This window comes from Ursus arctos, unplaced genomic scaffold (genome assembly GCF_023065955.2).
Source record: "Ursus arctos isolate Adak ecotype North America unplaced genomic scaffold, UrsArc2.0 scaffold_12, whole genome shotgun sequence".
NCBI classification, from domain to species: Eukaryota; Metazoa; Chordata; class Mammalia; order Carnivora; family Ursidae; genus Ursus; species Ursus arctos.
Window position 1 is genome coordinate 23,367,597 of NW_026622786.1, and position 21,439 is coordinate 23,389,035.

At 41.0% G+C, this 21,439-nt stretch overlaps 1 protein-coding gene across 1 annotated transcript in view; it reads right to left on the reverse strand.

Annotated features, from left to right (window-relative positions):
• Nucleotides 1-140: 140 nt before the first annotated feature.
• MFSD14A (major facilitator superfamily domain containing 14A) overlaps nt 141-21,439 on the reverse strand; it is a 39,549-nt gene continuing 18,250 nt past the window's right edge. Inside the window, exons 3-12 of the mRNA XM_026497533.4 lie at nt 19,036-19,098; nt 18,129-18,256; nt 16,324-16,438; nt 12,884-13,102; nt 12,485-12,598; nt 11,691-11,762; nt 5,059-5,171; nt 3,639-3,736; nt 2,534-2,697; nt 141-1,479 (exon numbers count right to left, since the gene is read on the reverse strand). Coding sequence (XP_026353318.1) covers nt 1,273-1,479; nt 2,534-2,697; nt 3,639-3,736; nt 5,059-5,171; nt 11,691-11,762; nt 12,485-12,598; nt 12,884-13,102; nt 16,324-16,438; nt 18,129-18,256; nt 19,036-19,098 — 1,293 coding nt within the window. The 3' untranslated portion in view covers nt 141-1,272. The remainder of the gene's footprint in view (nt 1,480-2,533; nt 2,698-3,638; nt 3,737-5,058; nt 5,172-11,690; nt 11,763-12,484; nt 12,599-12,883; nt 13,103-16,323; nt 16,439-18,128; nt 18,257-19,035; nt 19,099-21,439) is intronic.

The following is a 21,439-nucleotide window of genomic DNA, read 5'->3' on the forward strand; positions in this document are numbered from 1 at the left end:
CTACAGGAGTATTTTGTAGTGAGGGAGAAAAAAAAGGGATTGAAGGGAAAACGGTGTAAAGCTTTGATTTGTTACTGTAAAAATGATTATGGTAACAAATAAAGCCAAAACAGACCTTATAGGGAATCACAGATCAAGACTTTCTTTTAAAAAAAAAAATCATTAAAATATTTAATTTTATTAACAGAATATTTACATTTCTTTTAAGACCTTATTTAACCATAGTGAATGTTCCAAGTTTAAAAAGCATTGAGCAATAACCACACACAAGGTGAAAACAGTGTAAACTATACAATAATTTATGTACAATTTTTACAAAGTAACACTTTTTTAAATAATATAACTGGACACAAAAATATACACTTTAGAGAAATTCACATCAGTAATTGTATAAAGCTCTCTTCTAGGGTCCTGAAAATTTAGGACAAACATTAGCTCTGTAAATAAAGTGTTACTGTGACAGTCCTGAAAGGCCACTATATATATTTATCTACATATAGATATCACATTGACATTTTCAAGGCTACCAGCTTTACTATATAATTTTTTAGATTATGTATTCAAGTGTTGAGGTTCTTATGATTATGCAAACGTTAAAAGAATAGTGGTATAAGTAGCTGGGGAACAAATCCGAGCCAGCGTTTAGATTTACAGACTCTACCCCAATTTAAATTCTAAATGGCTGATATTTTCTCATTTCAAAAACAGTGGTGAATGTTTAAAATAAAATTACTACAAACAAGCTTGAAACATGATTCAGATTTAGTACAATTTTGTTTTTTTTTTAATGCAAACAATTCATGTACCATTTCTTTACTTTAGTGCATCTGCATTAAGGCTTTGAATTATTTGACCCAAGATTTTACAATGTTAAAAACGAACAGGTCCATAACCGTACTCCCTACTCTGTCTCGCTGTGAGTCAGCATCAATAGAGTTAAAGCTCAACACCTGAAGGAAACGGTAGCAGAGACGTTGCTAGTATCTAAGAAGGTACGTATATAGTTTTTAATTAAAGGATGTATAATAAAACAAAAAGCTTAGTGGCAAGAAATTGGTGCTAATAAACAAAAGGTTTCTTTTCAAAAGAAATTGTAACATCTTTGGAAAACTGTCCGGTTCTGGTTCTTTCTTTAGTTCCCACGGAGTTCATGCAGATACATTTCTTAAGACAATCTTAAAGTACATCATAGATGGAAATGGAATGTACGTCCAGAACTACAGGTGAAAACTAAGACCTGGTGTGATAGAAAAGTCTTCCTGATTTCAGTCCTCACACGTTTGTGTCCTGGAGTAAAGGTTCTTTGGCCTCTCCTGGCGCTTGTGTACTATGAGGATGGCTGTGGCTGCCACAGTGCTTTCTCCAGCTGCTGGACCGTAAGCTTAAATTGGTATGTTCTGGAATAAACAAGGCAACAAGCAGAGCCAGCAGTACTGAACAGGCTCCAAAGAGGAAGGGGGGGCCAGGGATGATCGAATTCTGAGAAAGAAAAAGATAATTAGGATTATTGCACTGACATCTCTGCTCCTAAGAAACTGCTTATTTTTTAGTAATCCCAGATGGCTATGAATTACAAGCCAAGGGCTTCTCTCATCAGAGCCACAGATGCATTTGCTTTTCAGGAGAAAAGGGACACTATCATACTCTCACTATAAAATTCTGAGGATAACAGCTGATCCAACAAACAGCCACAAGATTTGTTTAAAAACAGCTTATGCAAAAGTAGACTGTCGCTTGCAGCACAGAATCTGAACACATGCTCTGAGCCTTCGCCGCCTCAGTTCAACAGGAAGATCTCACAAGGACAATTAAGTAGCATATGCTGTTAACCACAGGAGCGGAATCAGTGACCGTTTTCTTTGTTTTAAAAGCTAAATACATTCTCTAGTAACTGTAAGTGCGGGAAACACAGCTGATGCTGTTACCGTAAGAATCAAAAAGGCCTTTGTTTTAGCCCAAAGTTACGTTCATTCTTAGCAAAAACTCGCACAGCCAGTTTAACCTGTGTCTGGCCCACAAACAAACATTCATTTCTATTTAAAAGCAGCCTTGGCTGGCAGATCAGTGCGCGCTGCGCTGACAACAAAGGACCAAGGAGCTGCCCGGACTGGCTGCGGTGGGGATGTTGCCGTTAGTATTTTCAGTTGGAAGGAGGGCAAGTACAGCAAACAAGTGCACGAAGCCGTGAAGCAGCACCTACCGGCCGCCCCCACAGAGGGCAGGCCTCACCTGGGGCCCCGAGCAGCGCGCACGGCCCGAGGGGACAGCGGACAGACGGGTGGCCGTTACCCGTGCCATGAGGTGTCATATCACCAACTAGAATATGTCAGTAATTCTTAAATTCTCCAGGGAAAAGGTATGACCAGCTGATTTCAAAAAGAGGCAAGTGGGAGCACAGTCCCTTCGGCTTTGGTTTTTAAGTGCTGTAGATCTAAAGTAATCATCTCACATAAAAGCTTGGGTGACCAAAAACCATTTTCTCTTTCAATCCAGCCAAATGAACTGTACTTTTATCACGTGAATGAAGAATTACCTGTTCAAAGTGGTGCTGTGGGCTTGTGTTTGTTCCCAAGTCTGTTCCTGTCATTGGCAGTTCTTTAAGTTCCACGTGGAATATGTAGAAGATGAATCCGTAAAGAGCTGGTCCCAGACCATTGCACAACCCTCGGATTCCTGTTATCATTCCCTGAACAACACCTAAATTGTTCACACAAGTTATGCAATGCACCGCGTATTTTTTCCTGCCCTAGAACCAGTACAAACAGGAAGTCCGTCTAAAACCAACGTTCTCATCAGACACTAGCAATTTACCAAGATGGCATTAAAGAGCACTCAGAAGCCATCAGATCCACAAAGTAACGTGTTACAGATGTGAGATCCGGTAAACCCAACCCAGACATAGGTCAGTTTAAATAGGTGGGCAAAAGCACTTGCCCTTTAAAACATCCCTGGCTAAAAATCAGGCATGAGTTCACAAGTATATTTGTTAAAAAAATAAAACAACAAAAAAAACTCCCCCAAGCAGCTACTTAAGACCCCACTGAGTCAAATACAGAGTTTGAGTTTTGCTTTTCTCTGGGATCTTTTCTCAAATTTAAAATGCAATTTGCTTTAGTGACAGGCCTTTCCTTCCTCATTTATCAACCAAGTCATTGCCGCCACTCTTTTGTAACACCCCCCTTCTTTCCCCTTTATGACTAGAGAAAACACACCCTTTTCAAGGAATTATTTACCTGTTAGCGTTTTGAGAATTAAATGTTCCAATCACTAAAAGCGTAAGATAAAAATGTTTTCTAAGGTCTTTAGATAACTGAAACCTAAGATTTAAATAAAAGGGTTACTTAACCCCAAGGTGTCTAGCCCATCATAGCAAATACTTAATAGTGAACATAAGGTGGCCAGCCTACATCCCTAGACCTTCTAGCAAAAGAACAGATACGGCCACGTATTCAGAGCGAGAGACATGGTTACAGAGGTCCACCTAAGGACAATACCCTGGAATCTGCTTTTCCTCTTACCAGTGAAAGCAATTTTAAATTCTTTACTTTGAAGATATAATTCTGTACTGAGGAAGGAAACAGAACCTAGGATTCAGGTAGACTGTGCTTTGAAATAATTATGGGTTCTTGTCAACTCACCTTGTTGATCAGCATCAGCGGTTCGTGAAACAAGGGCACTGACCGCTGGAAAGGTGATGCTAGACATGGCTGCTACCGCCCCGGCGGCCCACATCATCCTGTAACCAGAAGCAAAACAAAAATACATTCTCCACTGTGCCTGTCAGGATACACGCGGGAATTCAAGCGACTGTTACTGCAAGATGTCCGTGGTACAGGGAAAAGGAGAACCGTACTTGGTCTATTCCTTCCTTCCTGCGTGACTCTGGGCAAGTCGCTCTAAGGCCTGAGCGGCAGGTGGGGGCGGGGAGGCCGCTGAGAATAACCTACATTGTTACGTGCCCGCAGCCAGGGAGTCACTGCGGCCGTTCCCGCAGACTCGGGCTTCAGTGCGAAGCTGCCGATCTGATCTAAGCCTTGGGTGTTCGGGGCCTGAAACCCGAAGTAAGTGTTTTACATCCTTTAAAGTGCGAGCACCCGTTTGTGAAACTAGCCTGGAAAACAACATCCATCAAACACATTCCTGATGCTGCTCCTCTCCAAACGCAAACACAGGTCGTATGTTCAGGGGGGTGAAACCTGAGGGAAGCGAGTTGAGCCCCGTCATCCCGAGCACAGCGGCGTGCCTGCGCGGCCTGACCTCGACATCACCAGCGCCAGCCCCCTGCAGGCCACCAGACTGGCAAGGAAAGCACAGAGCCTTTTCTCTGGCATGAAGCTGGGACCAAAACAATCGGGCTTTCTCAATTAACTTCTGGCCTGTCGTCAGTAATGATCACTGATTCTATACAACATTTTTTTTTTCCTAACCAGAAAATTAAAAAAAGTAACGCTAGCTTTCAGGGCTTTGTTGCTTTGCGATTACATGTTTTATCCTAATGACAGACTGATACAAAAATGCTCAGTAGAGATTTAAAAACTAATCTCATTAAAAAATCTAATCTGTCACATAGACAATGTCACACCTTTCTATCTTTAAGCCATTCTAGAATATGTAAATACACAAGTGCGAAATCTGTATCACATACATTTTGAGAGAAAAAAAGCACAGTAGGAGACAGATTAAAATCTAGTAACACTAAGCCCCAGATGAGAAGCAAATACAAAAAAGTCTGTCAATGAGGGGCACCTGGGTGGCTCAGCTGGCTGGGTGTCCGACTCCTGATTTTGGCTCAGGGTTCTGGGATTGACCTCCACACCAGGCTCTGTGCTCAGCAGGGAATCTGCTGGGGATTCGTCCTCTCCCTCTGCCCCTCCCCCAACACTTAATAGTGAACATAAGGTGGCCAGCCTACATCCCTAGACCTTCTAGCAAAGGTATGCTCATGCTTTCTCTCCTCTCCAAAATAAATCTTTAAAAAAGTCTGTCAATTATACCTCAATAAAGCTGAAAAAAAGAAAAAGGCAAACATCAAAAATTTAAAAATTAAAATATACCTACCAAGGTTCTGAACCAAAGCCATACCATGCCAGCTGTAATATCTGAAATCCTAGACCCAATAAAATGGTGTTCTTATTTCCAATTGACCGCATAAGTAAACTCAAGACTATGGTCTAGAAAAGAAGAAAAACCAGAACAGAATCGTTTATCAGAAAAGAGCTTTTTAAAAATAAAAATAAAAAATACTTGGTGACTCCCTTCAATTCTGTAATATAAAAGGACTACCACCACTTTTCTACATTTTGGTTTTTTAACAACTGCCCTGAATACATTTTGAGACCATTACTCCGGGTCATACAGAGCAAATGAAAAGTCCCTTTGCTGACACAGGTCCAGATTCAGGGAAGAAGAATGAAAACAGAAAAGTGAACTTTCTATTCAGTACATTTCTACTGACCACTTAAATCAGAAATTGTAAGCAGTATCCTCAAAAGGTTCGAACCAATGATTTGGGGATCCCTGTTATATAATAGCTTTAAAAGTTTTTACGGGTCCAAGTTAATCCAAAATGCTTACCCTCCCAACTAAGCAAAAGTGAACAGTACAAGAATTACTCTATATCCTTCACCTAAATTATTGCTGAAAGCATGATGCTTTTACAAACAGTAAATAGGTGTAATAAGTATGATTTGGGAATAGTACAGTATAAGAACACAGTCTTTGGAAAAACAGCCTGTATCATAATTTTGGCTCTGGGACCCTGGGCAAGTTACTTCACACTGAAACAGTTCTGTCTCTTACAAAATGGCAATAATAGTACCTACTTCAAAATTCTGTCATGTCGGTTAGAGGAAATATTTACAAAATGCTTGGCATTGTGCTTGGCACACAGTAGGTGTTTAATAAACAATATTATGGGTTGGATGGGTTTTCTTTTCCTTCAAAGCTAAAAGAAATTCAGCAATGATTTGGGGTCATCGGAAAATATTTCTTGCTATTTTTTTTTTATTTTATTTATTTGACAGAGAGCACAAAACGGAACACAAACACGGGGGACCTGGAGAGGAAGAAGCAGGCTCCCCGTTGAGCAGGGAGCCCAACTCGGGACTTGATCCCAGGATGCTAGGATCATGACCTGAGCTGAAGGCAGACGCTTAATGACTGAGCCATCCAGGCGCCCTCAGTATGAAGAATTTTAAACTGATATTTGATAATTGCACATTTACAATGTCAGCCAGTCATCAAGTAGTGATTTCCTGAGTTATTTTCACCTTTTCCTCTGTGGACTTACTAGCTATCTTAAGTATTATATTCAGTACTTTCATTAGAATAGCAAGGAATAGAGGTGCCTGGGTGGCTCAGTTGGTTAAGTGTCTACCTTCAGCTCAGGTCATGATCCCAGGGTCCTAAGATCGAGCCCCACAGAGTCCCACATCAGGCTCCCTGCTCAGTGGGGAGTCTGCTTCTCCCTCTGCCACCAACCCCCCACCCCCGGCTCATGCTCACACTCTTTCCTAAAACTAATAAAATCTTTAAAATAAATTCTTTAAATTGAAATAACCATATAAGAGCTTAATCAGATACAATCACAGGCAGTGGAAAGCAAATGAAGAGTCCTGTAAGGGTTCTTGAACAATTAACACGCTCATCGCTTTCTTCTCTCAGATTTCCCCTTAAATCAGTAGTGAGTATAAGACTGAGTTCTGGGGGCGCCTGGGTGGCTCAGTCGTTAAGCGTCTGCCTTCAGCTCAGGGCGTGATCCCAGAGTCCTAGGATCGAGCCCCACATCGGACTCCCTGCTCCCCTAGGAGCCTGCTTCTTTCTCTCCCACTCTCCCTGCTTGTGTTCCCTCTCTTCCGGAGCTCTGGGATCGAGCCCCACATCAGGCTCCTCTGCTATGAGCCTGCTTCTTCCTCTCCCGCTCCCCTGCTTGTGTTCCCTCTCTCACTGGCTGTCTCTCTCTGTCAAATAAATAAATAAAATCTTTAAAACAAACAAAAAAGACTGAGTTCCACAAGGCATGGAACCTTGCCGGATTACATTCTTCTCAACAACCACAACCACAAAAGGGAACTCACCCAGAGTAAGCAGTTAGCAAAGAAAAACTTCCTGTATACAGCACACCCTACCTGGGAACACTGATTTTCTCCCCAAGGGCAGGAACTTTCCTTAAATATCTGTACCTTTGTATCCTAGCAGCTACCGTACGTTCTTAGTATTTATTGGAAGTATGTCATTTTTAAATATGTCACAATATCCTCAATAATAATGGGATAAATTACCTAGTATATACAGTGTGCTAGACAAGAAAAATTATTTAGTGTAACTCATTTTGTCCCGAAGGTTAAATGATTAATTTAACCAAGATGTACATAGCTAGTTAACAGTTAACTGCCATCAGTTTTGGTCAGTTAATCAAATATTTGCCAAATTCCTACCACATTCCACTCCTATTCTAGGTCTAAGGGAACTGACCCAAAGGTCAGGGAATAGGTCAAAGTACAGGTCAGCAAATAGAACACCTCATCTCGGAGAGAGATGGACGTAAGTGTACTGGTTTAGCAGTGTAACCGCAGGTTGTAGCTGCTATGGAAAAAAACTGAAATGGGGTAGCGGGGCGGAGGTGCTGCTTGAACCAGGACGGGCAGAGAAGGCCCTTCTGAGGTGGCAGCTGAATGGGGAGGGAGGTGGCTATGTGAGTATCTCAGGGAACAGTGCTCCAAGCAGGGGTGACAGCAGATGCAAAGGCCCTAAACTGGAGTATTCAACGACATGGGAGAATGGGACAAAATGAGGTCCCGCTGAGTCTAGGTTTTATTCTGGTTGCAATGGCAAGTACATTTTACAAGAGGATTGAAATTTCACTCTACAGGAGCGCCCGAGTGGCTCAAGCGTCTCACTCTTGATTTCGGCTCGGTCATGATCTCAGGGTTGTGTGATCAAGCCCCGTATAGGGCTCCATGCTCAGTGTGGAGTCTGCTTGAGATTCTCTCTCTCTCTCCTTCTGCCCCTCCCCCTGCTCACACTCGCTCTAAAATAAATAAAATCTTTAAAAAAATTCACTTTACAAAAATTACTTTGCCAAGTGGCGCATAAACTGTAGGGCAACAAACACGGAAGTCACAAGACCAGATGGAGGCAACAGCCAGGGCTTAGAGTGGCTACTGCTAACAGAGCGGGGGAGAAATGCTTCAATTCAGCATGACTTTGGAGACAGAGGTGACAGGAGAAACCATGTGAGGGACTGAATGTGTGGTAAGGATAAAGAACGGCAGGAATCAACAAAAATGACACCAAGGTTTGTTGTGGCCCCGACAACCAGGGGTGCGCTGACTCCCATCAGTGAGATGAGCAGTGCTAAGGGAAGGAATCCAGACTTTAGTTTTGCTTATATCGAGTTTAAGATGCCCAACATGTGTGTCAGCCAGGAGCTCAGGGGCTGGCCTGGAGGTAGAAATTTGGGAGTCACCGACATTATGGAGGACTAGAGAAGAGCACTGAGGAAGGAAATATGTCCAACAACATCCCTGCACTCATGTAAACATTTATTTAGTGCATGAGTTAGAACTCACGCCTCCTGGCACCAAAGAAGTGATGGGGCCTAAAAGCCCCAGAGGGGACAGCAACCATTTGGCTCCCACTGGAAAGTGGGTCTGTCCATGTTTCCAGATCTCATCATTTGGGGGAAGAAGCTACATACACATATTTTCATATAACCTCCCAGTTTTTAAATGCTTACTACTAATTTTTAAAATAAGTATGTGTGTATGATTTATTGATTCTGTTTTTTTAAGTAATCTCTACACCCAACATGGGGCTTGAACTCCCAACCCCAGGACCAAGAGTCACATGCTCTACCGACTGAGCCAACCAGGCGCCCTTTTTAAAGTTTTAAAACAGCATGGAAAAAAACCCCACTGGCCTCTAATTTAGCACTGAACAGGGTTGCAGGCACAATACAGGTGCTACAGTGACCAAGACGAATGTGATATAATCCTGACCTCAGTCTACTCAGAGCTCTACCAGGACCCAAAATCTACCGAGGCAAAAATAATCAAAAATAAACAGAGGTAAAAGCGATAGTACAGCGTATTCTATACAATGACAGAGCTATGCCTCAGTTAGTATGGGAACCTGGAGAAAGGATACTCAGGGCAGAGGGAGGGGAGGCAGAAACAGCAGGAACGAAGGCACAAGGACAAGCAGTAACAAGAGCGGGCACCAAGTTATTCTCAACTGTATACTTGACATAAATGAGAATACAAGACAATTCTTCTACCTTTGGGGTTTATAGTACGCTTAGTATTTTAGTTCATATAACGACAGCGATGTAATGATCAGTATTTCTATGTACACTACATACTTCCATTCACCTGTTTTTGAAGTCCAACTAATTTTCTCACTTTTTTAAATGTGAAAATTCATCTCAAAAACGGTATTTCTACATAGCCCTCAAAAGCTAAATGGTCATTTCAGGACCATACTCCTTGTGGGCTGGGTACATAAGGCCTGCTGTACCGCCAGTGCTGGCTGGCTGGTGGCTCATTTCCGCCCAGACTCCAAGCACTGCGAGCGCTCCCCACACAAACCCAACCACGCCCCTCCTGCATCCACAGCTGTTTCCATCTTGCATCCTTGTGCCAGGTGCCCTCTGCTGAGCACAGGGAAAACTTCCTCCAGAGCACCTTCACTTCACTCAAGCAGTGTTACTCCCGAATGTATAAGGCACCTGCAGCTTCCACGATCAGTGAAATATGGAACAGAACTTACTAACACTTTAGAGCTGTTCATCTCCTAAGTGCTATGATAGTAAATGGTAGCTTGTTCTCTTTGTCTAAATCTTGAACAAAATATTAGCAAACAGAATCTCAGCAATGTATGAAAAAGATAAGACATCGTGACCAAGCTGGATTTTTCTAGGATTCAAGGTTGGTGTAACATTCGATAATTCCTCAAGCTCTATTCTTACTGTCTGTACATTTTCCTTGGTGTTATGCTTCAGAAAGGTTTTTTTTAAAAAGCTATTTTTACATATAGGCAACAATATACTTTTCCCCAAAGCTGAAGTGCACTTTTCTGACAGCCAGGAATGCATATTTAAATGCAACATTATTCCTGATTAAGGAGCTTCAAGATAAAATGGAAGTTAGACTGGGGTAACTGGGGGATGGACATTAAGGACGGCACATGATATAATAAGCACAGGTATTATATAGGACTGATGAATCACTGACCTCTACCTCTGGAACCAATAATATATGTTAATTGAATCTGAATTTGAAAAAATATTTTAAAAATAAATAAAAATTAATTAATAAAACGGAAGTTAGAAATAGTTCTAATTCCCAATGCCATATGTATGCATGTGTGGGGCCATGGGTATATTATAGAATTTAAATTTAAATTTGAAATTTATCACTAAACCTACCAAAAATTCAAAAATGATGAAATCTGCAGAAGGAATCCTACACCTAAGAGATGGTAAAACATCTAAGGGTCCTATTAAATGGACCCTGCCTTTCATTTTCTGAGGAACAGAATAAAACAAACAAAGCTGCAATCTAGAAGACGAGATCGAAGGTGAGAAAGAGTGTTAGATCACCTACAGTCTAGAAAAAGCAAAGCTCAACAGGAAGAAATGCGTAGGGCTTTGTTCATGGAAAGGAGAAATACTGCCTTGAGAAAATTCTGGTCACTGGAATATACTACCTGATCATGGAACAGAGAATTGAGGGAAAGATGAAATATCTCCTAAGAAAATCCAAATTCCTGGGTTAATATCTTATTCATCAAACAACCGCTGGCTACCAACTGGGTTTCTAGGGTAAATAGTTCATGTCATTCCTCTGCTCAAAACCCTCTAATGGCTTCCTACCTTCCTGTCAAGTCTCAGGATAACCTGTGAGGCCCCAGACGACCTGGCGGTCCCCCTCCACTTCTCCAACTTCATTTCTTGCCGGTCTCTCCCTCGCTCGCTCCACCAGTTTCTCACACATGCCAGCTACAGTCCCTCCTCAGAGTTTTACTTCTGTTCCTGCTGCTTAGAATCCTCCTCTTCCAGATCTTCCCATGGCTTGCTCTTCATCCCTTCAGGTTTCTGCTCAAATGTCACCTGGATCAGCTAGGCCTTCCCAACCCTCCCAGGTAAAACACCACCCAGCCCCCAGTCCCTCTGGATCCCCAGCACCAATTTTCTTTATTGTTTTCTTTACACCTAATACGTTTACACGGACAGATTTATGTCTTACCCCGCAAGATGCAAACTCTACAACAGCAGGGATTTAGTTAAGTTCCCTGCTTCCTCCCCCAGGGCCAGACAAATGGCGGTATTCAATAAATATGTAAGGATTAATATAAAATTTTAAGTTAATGCAGGTGTACGCTCTAGTTTAAATCAATAAACTATCTTTCAGGTGTATACATTATATAATGCTTAATACGTGTCAGCCCCCCAGATCTCATCAAGACTTAGCAAGCACTTAACAAAACTGAATTTCTGAACCTACAAACCTCAGATTCCTGACACTGGTGACTCCACCAAGAAAATGTCACTTGAGTCTCACTTGAGGCCCCTTTTGGATGGTCAGCCAGGAGCAATGATCTACCTCCTCACTCTAACTAAAAAGAGACTCACCTAAAAAATAAAATAAGACAAAATAAAATACATTCAAAAAAAATAAAAGGAGACTCACCTGTGCAATAATGGACAGAATGCCAAGGACTGCTATAAATGCTGCAACACTTTCTGGTGAAAACTTCATTATCTAGAACGTTTCCAGAAAAAGAAACATTAATAAAGACAAAAGTACAACAAATACCATACTGATGCAACTACTTGCATATTAACATTAAACAGGCCAGAAAAAATATACAACTCATTTATAACCAAAGAATTCCTCAGAGGAAGAATCTGGCTTTCACTGAAAACCACAATTGTAACAACTCTTAACATACCAAAAATAACAGCTACTTAATTTAGATTTGGTAACTCTAAGTTCCTTAATTTAGATTAGATTTCATAAACTGGAGACAGCTATCGAGCACTCAGAATCCATTTTACAAATAAGTATTGCGCTGTTTTGTGCTTTTTACAGGTATTAGGAGAGGCGTGCTCCTGCTTGGTAAGATTAGTGTCAAGGAGGGAAAACGAATGTTCTCAGGACGGCTAGCTGCTGCACGGACACCCGCTCACATCACCGAGACGGGAGCAGGTGGATGGATTGCAAGCGTCCCATCCCTTCTACACGCAACACATAAGCTCAAGCCACAGACACGGACAGGACAGTCGCACCCTGCAGAAGCCGAAGTCTCAACAGATACGCGTACGGGGCACGAAGCACTCCCCACAGGAAGTGAAGGCTAGCAAGCCGTTTACAAAATAGGCATGTAAAAAGTCTCTGCTGTCACCGCTCTCAAGATTAGATATTTTTGTTATGAAGGCCCTAGCCAATGGAAGAAAAGTCCCCCGTGGACGATAGGATTTTACCTGTCTGAGGTATAAAAAGAAGCTGGAGTACTGGCCCGCCTCCGGAAGGTAGGAGAGGAACACCGTAATGCAGATAAGCAGCACTATGGAATCCTGGCCCACTTTTTTTAAGGACTAGAATAAGAAAAAGACTGATATGAGGTTTTAGAGCCGAACACTGAGCCGCTCGTATAAATATGCAGTGTCATCTTCTGGCCGTGGACAGACAGACACTTGGCCGTCCTTTCAAAACGTCTTTCATCCTCCCCAAACTATTCTGAAAAGCATCTCAAAATATTTTTTAAAATCTGTCAGGATGTTTTCCCCAAGGAAACATCCACGACAAAATATGGATATTGCACTGAATCATCATACATTCACTTTTTTTGCCACAGAGAAGGAAAACCATGAACTTTTTACCGCAAACGGGTCAGCCTGCTCCCAGGAAATGGGTGCCCCCCACGACGCCGGCCGCATCTTCTCGGGCAAGGACTCCGGCACAGCCACGAGGATAAAACAAATATCCAGCAGCGCTATGGCTGTAGCCAGGACCACCACCAGGCTGTCCCCGTACACGCGGCCGAGGTAAGCTCCGATGGCCGGGCTGGTCACCAGGCTCGCGGCAAACGTTGCCGAAACCTGCAACAAGTCCAAGGGCACAGGAAGAGCTCAGTCCCGACGCGCCGACCGCTGCCCGCAGCAGCGCGGAACTCGGATGCGCGGCCGTCCTCCTGCCGCGCTCTCCCTTTCCGCCATCCTACCTGTGCCGCCTTCTCATCCGCTCCCTTGTAGGAAGAGAAAAGAATTCGATTCTTAACTAAAAAAACTGTGATGGCCTGAAAGAAGTCTAAGGAACAATGCTCTAGGGAAATGCACTGTCACCGTGATTTCCTCCCCAATATTAAAATTAAAATGGGATGCGTGTTTACCTTGATGCAGAGGGCTGACTGAAATGAAGCTTCAGACTCTGAGCTTCATCTGCCTCATCGGGAGGAGTGCAAGCGCCTGCACAAAAGTGAACTGGGGTCTCTGTAGGGGCAGAGCTTGGAGGGGTGGGATCCCAGGTCGCTGGCACTGAGCCCATCTCTCACCACGTCTACGACTCTGAGGAAGGCCACACGCGTGCCTCTGGTGAAGATGCAGATTAAAGAGGACGCAGAGCAAGAACAACGAACCCAGACGCGTCGGCCCGTGAGACAGAACGGCCTGCGGATGCGCAGGCGCGACGGCAGGTCCCCGACAGAGGCCGCGCTCTGCGGAGGACAGTCGCACGTGAACGCTGTAGGGCCCGCGCTGACTGCTTCTGCGCCATTTTTGACTTTGGGAGGGAGGACTTAACTTCACAGGAGTGCTGTTTCCAGCTGTTTATTAGTAACTGCTCCGAAGAAGCAATTCAATTTCCGAAGGTCAATTATTTGACAAGCACATAACACTGCAGTAACTCGACGCGTCCCACTGTTGACCCAAATGTCCACCGGCCGGTAACGATGGACAAGAGTACATCCCACACAGAGCAATGCTGCACCGAGGCACAAGAGAACTGCTGATGAATGGGTCAGCACGGATGAAAGGTTATGCCAAGTGCAGACACAAAAGACTTTGTGTTGTATTATTTCATTTATGTTAAACTTCTATTAAAAGCAAAACTACGGGGGCACCTGGATAGCTCAGCTGGTTAAATCCTCTGGCTCTTGGTTTGGGGTCAAGATCTCAGGGTTGTGAGACAGAGCCCCGCATCAGGCTCGTGCTCACTGTGGCGTCTGCTCGAGATTCTCTCTCTCCCTCTGCCCCTCACCCTGCTCACATGCTCAATAAACAAACAAAATCTTTAAAAAAAAAAGGCAAAACTACACAGTACAAAGTACATTGGTGGTTGGTTGCCTGAGGTAAGGGCTGCAGTGGGAGGGGATGGATGGCAGATGGCCTCTGCGCTGATGGAAATGTTCTAAAACTGGACTGTGGTGGTATTTTGTCAGGGCAGCTTTAGCACATTAAAGATTTTTATTTATTTTATTTATTTTAGAGAGAGAGAGGGAGCACACACCCATGCAAGTGGGGAGAGGGATAGAGGAGTAGGGAGAGGGAAGAGGGGGAGAATCTCAAGCAGACTCTACACTGAATGTGGAGCCCAACTGGGCTCGGGACTCGATCTCATGACCCTGAGATCGTGACTTGAGCAGAAACCAGGAGTTGGGCGCCTAACTGACCGAGGCACCCGGGCGCCCTGGGCAGCTTTAGCAAATGAAATGCAGTGGCCTGTGGGTTCAGAGGAACCTGGGAATAAGCAGGGCTCTGGAACCTGAGGGGACGAAGGAGCAGTGCTTCTGGCTGCGAGGGTCTCAGGTATCTGAGGGTATTCACTGAGATCACGCACTCAAGGCAGTGAGCAAAGGTCCAATTCGAGTGTAGGTGTTTTGCGCCCTTTCCCTCCTCCATTCTGCCCATCCAGTGGCCTTTTTTTCTGGTTAGTCAGAAAGAGGACCACAACATAAAAAGGACCATAAAGAACACTTTCCCCCCGTTAGCTGCATCCGTATTATTTCTAGAATTACTTGTCATTTGCTAAAATATGCCTTTAATATATAAAGCCTCCAGGTTGAAAATTATTAATTTCAAGGATCTGGCTATGACAAAATAAAGTACTTTAACAAAAATAACCTGGATTGTGGTTACGGTTGCACAACTGTATAAATTTACTAAAATTCATTGAACTATACACATAAAATGGATGAATTTTACAACATGTAAACTATATCTCTTTCAATAAAGCTGTTAAAAAAAATTCCTGGCCATCATCAACTTCGTATTTAATGTTCTAAGTTTACCACTGAAATCATTAGTTCTTTTTGTAGGTTTCTCACAATAGGTATTTCCCTTCAAAACTTCCCAATTCTATGATTCTTTGTGTCCTTTGAATCAAAGACAGTCTCTTGTAAAACTAAGATTCAGCCCGACACAATATTCAGACCTTATTTGTCAAAAGATGCTTATTCCGTATCTGCCGACACTCCTCAGTGTCCTTCTATCTCATGACGATCTGTACACTACCATGCCTGTGTTAGCTATTTTAGGCCTAGATTTGATAGACAAGAGATTACCCTGCCATCAAATACGTAATTCCCCAAAACAGTATTCAGAGGTTGGCAACCTGCCACCTCTGGGTCAAATCCAGCTAAGAATGGTTCTTGTCTTTTTAAAGAGATACACATACACAGAAACAGAATATGAGACTCTCTGTGGCCCACAAAGTCACAGAAATGTTTTGCTGATCCCTGATATTAGCCTATTGCATTTCACAGTAGCTGTTAAATATCAGTAATGTTTAAACTCATGACATTAAATAATTCCTTATTTTTAGTATTCTTTTTTTTTCCGAAGATTTTATTTATTTGTCAGAGAAAGAGCGAGAAAGCAAGAGAACACAAGCAGCGGGGAGCAGTAGAGGGAGAGGGAGAAGCAGGCCCCCCCTCAGCTGTGGGGCTTGATACGGGGCTCGATTCCAGGACCCCGAGATCATGACCTCAGCTAAGGCAGACGCTTAGCTGACTGAGCCACCCAGGCGTCCCAATTTTTGTATTCTTTATAAAGAAATTCTATTAGGTAAAAATATTCTATAATTTCAAATCTCACATATATGACTAATATTGAAAGAAAGTATCAAAACTCACATGGCTTTGTACTGAAAAAAACTTTTGATATAAGTCATCCATTACTTTAATGGATGACTTTATTATGAAATGTATTTTATGCAAAAAAATAAATTTTGTAATGCAAAGGCTTGCACTTGTTATATGAAATAATTAAAAAAAAAAACCAAGGTATTTTCCCACAGATAAAAAGAACAGAATAAACACACATACCAGTCCATAAGCCATACTTCTTTCATGCTCTTGGGTTATATCTGCCACATATGCAAATACCACAGAGAAAGTCACTGCAAAAACCCCAGAAACAGAGATAACAGCAAAGTACCACCTAGGATCGAAAGACAATTGACAAGAAACAGTCAGCACAATTACCATTACACCTTAACCTTCCTTTATTTCTGTAAGTGAGTTACAGTAAGAATAACTCATTTCAGTCAATGGCTTACTAAGACAGTTCATGGATTCTTCTATAAATCATAAGCCATAGATATAATGAAAATACTGTTAAAAGTGGCCCTTCAAAAGCAATTCAGTTACTATGCAGGAATACTTAAAATTAGATATAATATATCCAGGTCAATATTTTACCCAACTGTTGAGTTGTTAAATAGCTTTGTTGTTGGTTTTATTAAAAACAGCAACAAACTAAAGTCTATTATAATTGATCCATTACTATTTCCCACCACGGCACTACACAAAACACAAAATTCAGTGGGTGAAATGGAGAAACAAGTTACTGTGTATTTATTTTATGCCTCTATATAGAAACTAGATGCTTTTCCACAAGCTACATTAAGCTTTTCAAATCTGGCAAAACAAACAACTCAGTCTTCACATAGAAGAAACCCGTGAGGCAGTACTCATAAATGAAATGGAGAACAGACAATTACTATGAAGAGTAAACAAAAGCTATTTTAAAAAGCAAACTACATTTTGGTATATATGATTTCAAAATAACTGGCCAGGAATAAGAAATTCCTATTGTAATGTTGAATATTTAGTTTTAAAAATCATGTGTAATCATAATGAACTATTAAAATACTCCACTAGGTCTTTATTGCTTACTAAATTTTTTCTAACACACTCTTTTCACAGCAAATTTTTTTTCATCGCCTGGACTCCTCTGGTAAGATTTCATTTGGGTGATTAGCATTCATCAAGGGTTTGGCCTTCAGAATTATACCTGTCTAACCTACAAGAGGAAGATCATCCCTCTTATATACCCTTAGCCTTTCCAGATAGCCATGGAAATACAGCCCATCTATGATGCAGAATTAACTAACATTAATATGTGGTGGAGTAGAACATTAGGAGAATAAAGCTCCAACTAAACTGGGCTCCATTATCTTGAGAAAAATCATTCTCATTGTGAGCTTTCCCTCCCTTCCTCCTCAGTAAAAGAATTCTGATTTCAATTAGGGTGGCCATGAGCCCAGCATCTCGTAACAAGGAGGAGCATGTGCCTGAAATCTGACCAGACAGAAGTAAGCAGAGCTTGGGTGAGAATCATGTAGTCTCTTTATAGGAAGGTGGTGTGCTCTTCTTAGCCACTCCTTCCATCTTGCTGCCTGAAGTGTGACACAAGCTGGAGCTCAGGCAGCCATGTTGGACTGTGGAGGTGCTCGCAGAGGATGGCAGAGCACAAAGACAGAAAAGGTCTGGTTCCCAGAACTGCCAAACCAGCTCTGGACTGTTCAACTGCTGACTTCTTTTATAGGCAGAAAGAAATAAGTTTCCTTCATGTTAAGCAACTATTATTTTGGGCTATGAAATCCAAAAGCAGGTTATAGCCAATAGTCTACACACTTCCTACAGTAGCATCCAGTTCTAAAATCATTGTGTACTATTACTTAGCCACTATATTTTTAAGGACGCTCTTTTCTGCGTCAAAGAATACTGGAAGAATAAAATTAAAACTTACATAGGTAAGATGGCAAAAAGGTGAACGAAATAAACGACTATTCAGAAAACAATGAAGAGAATGATATTTAATTGTTGTGATCTGATTATGCACATACCATGGGCTGATCTTCATCAAAGGAATTGGGGCACATGTGAAAAATACTGTTAGCAGCAAGAAGGATTTCCGACCCCAAACATCAGAAAGAGCACCAATAAGTGGGGCACTGAGGAAGGACAACAAACCCTAAAAAAAAGGAAATGAAAAAAATGTATACAATCAATACCAATGAGCCAAAAAGAAATTATTCTGCTATCACAGAATTTTTTTTAAGTTTATTTCTAACCTAAGTATAATATCACCAAACTTTAGATAACTTATTTCTTGTCTATATAGAAACTTAAAACTTTCCCAAGATTGTCTAGAATCACCTGCAGGGCTCTGGTTACATGTTCATATGAAATGCTCTAATGAATTCTCAACCCCAATAATTTCACATTAGCAATTCTAGAAAGAATATCATGTTAATTAACTGTTTCTATATTCTTAGGGTAATTACTTATTTATACACCTTGTTGGTAAAATGGAATCAAGAGAAGAGTATGTACAACAATCAAGACTTTACCATATAGTTTTATATTTATGTATTTTTTAAATAGTTCTTTTCTCTTCAATCTATATTCTTGTTGTTAGCTTATAAAACCATTCATATCTCTGAAATAAAAATGCCAACAAGTAAAACAGAGGGGAAATCTGTTATGATGTGGTTTATCATTATACATAGTTGGCTATATTTGAGTCAAATCAATTTAGATGACCAATGAAAGGAAATATATTTTTCTTTAATAAAAAAAGATATTTAAAAACTAGTTCATTTTTAAAGTGTGAAGTAAAAGCCCAAGATATACTCAAATTGTAAAAATTACAATGAATTCATCCATTAACTAACTAATAGACTGGCAGAGGTATACATGTGAAAGTGTATGTGCCTGTGTGTATGTGGGCAAATATATCACCGGTCCTACCTTTACTCCTTGAATTAAGCCATTCATCAGAAATGTATGTTTAGGAAAGGTTTCATGTAATACCTAAAGAAAAAATACAAAATAAAAATCTCATAGCACATTTTAGTCTCAGTAAAACTTCTTTGCATTTACATTTTAAAACATCCCTTCATATAATTTTTATCTCCTATAAATTTTTGTATTTGTATGATGCTATGCATATGAGTAAATAATACCAAATATTTATTTTGCATTTACAATGTCACAAGGCACTAAATTGGGCACTTTACATATATTATTTTCTTTTATTCCGCTTATAATCCTATAAGAACAGTGTTATAGGCAGAGGATAAGTGTCTTATACATGATTACATAGTTAATATGTGGCAACTGAAATTGAACACAGGAAGTTGGGCTTGAAGATCCATGCTTTTAATCGCTATGTGGTGTCTTCAGTGCTTGCCACATATAACTGGCTTAGAACTCCTTTATAGACAGGTGTATGTATTATCTAAGAGGGGAGACTGGGAGAATAGGGAAATTTTAATTGCCAAAAAGCAAATCTAGAAAGACACCACAAAGTAAGAAAAAAGAAATCCCCACCTATGAAAATGTGTTACCAGTTACTCTATTCTTTCTAAGACCTGGTCTCAAACCATATGGCATCAATTTGTTCAATGGGCAGCAAGTAAACCCCGTGGGTAGCCACTGGTTGAAAAAGCAACTGGAGGGAAAAGTCACTGAAAAAATAAGAAGGAGCAGCTACCATTTCTACAGCCTTTGTGTCAGAGGTTTTATGTACACTTTTTCTTTCACTCTAACTACATTATGGGCTAGATAAAATACCACTCTATAGACGAGGCAACCGAGTTCTTGCTTGACTTAAAAGCCACGGCTTCTTCCATTATACCACGCTGTTTCTCAATAAAAACAAGAGAGAATGGCAATATGGAGAATAAGAAAGTTGGGAAATCTCTTTAGGGAGAAAAACTATGCTGAATGCACGTTCTGATATCTTGTAAGAAAAACCTTTAGAGGGATTACAATGCTCCCTTTTCTTCAGTTACTTTTCTGCCCAAAACTAGAAATTTAACAAAAATTAACTCACATGTAAAAATAAAATATGAAATGTTTAGTCAAAGAAAATCATTAACGTGGGGGGAAAAATCACATATTTATGATATTCACTTATTTTGTCTCTATATGATATATATTCCGTATTTCCTCAACTGAAGGTGATTTTGATCTCAGGGGTCATAGGACAATGTCTGAATACGTTTTTGATGGTCCAGACTTGGATGGGGAGCTACGCCCAAGAGGCAGAGACCAGGGACGCTGCAAAACACCCTGTAAGACACAGGTCAGCCCCTCACGACAAATAATCGTCTGGCCCAAACTGTCAGTAGTGCTGAGGCTGGGAAAAGTGGGTTTTATAATAAAGACCCACGGATCTAAAGAAGTGATCTGTAAGCTTTCTGTAAAGAACCAGACAGCAGATATCTTTTTATAGCTTTGTAGGCTATACAGTCTCTGTCACAAGTATTCAACTCAACAAAAACAGCCACAGACTATATGTAAACGAACGGCCATGGCTGTGTCCCAAATAAAACATTATTTGTGAAAAACACGCTACCAACAGGATGTATAGGACTTGCCCTGGCCATAGTCTGCCAGCTCTCGCACTGAAGGAAAAGATTTGAACTCCTTAAAGTGGTATCTCAAAACCTTTTGCAACAAATCAAATCCAGTTTTCTTCTAGTAATTACTAAGGGCCAAATCTTCGTAGGCACAAAAAAATGTGTTACAAAGAATGAAGACCGTAACAAATGTCTACAAAAAGCTTTATGATATGCTAATGATTCACTTAGCCAAGCTACCTTACATTCCAACAATCTGCTCTCTTCACCGTTTTAAATATTCCCATGCTTTCCAATATTCACACTTTTATACAGGACATCCTCTCCATTTGGAATGTTTGCTCCCCTTATCTTCTCTCTCTAGCCAACCCCCAAATCTTCCAAATTGCTCCTCTGTCACCAAACCTTCCTGTCCAAAGCAATCAATTCCTCTTTTAGGGCCGACAGGAAGTGATTATAGCACTCAACAGTCACACAGGGTTTGTGGGATTTCTTTTATCACATACTGCGCTACTTGGCTCTAGTATTTTTCAGTTCTTTGTGTATTTAATATATATTTCCTTTCATTTATACTTCAGATTCTTATGAACAGGCACTCTATACACTATACCTTGCATTTAATATATCTTTGTCTTGATTAGTGCCTCATAGAATGCCTTCATTTAGTAACAATTCACCAAATGTTCATAATTACCTGATAATACTGCTTCCGAAGCAACTTAATATAACAAAACAATTATGCAATTTAGCTAATGTTACCTTTACAACCCCCAAAAGGAGTACAGTTA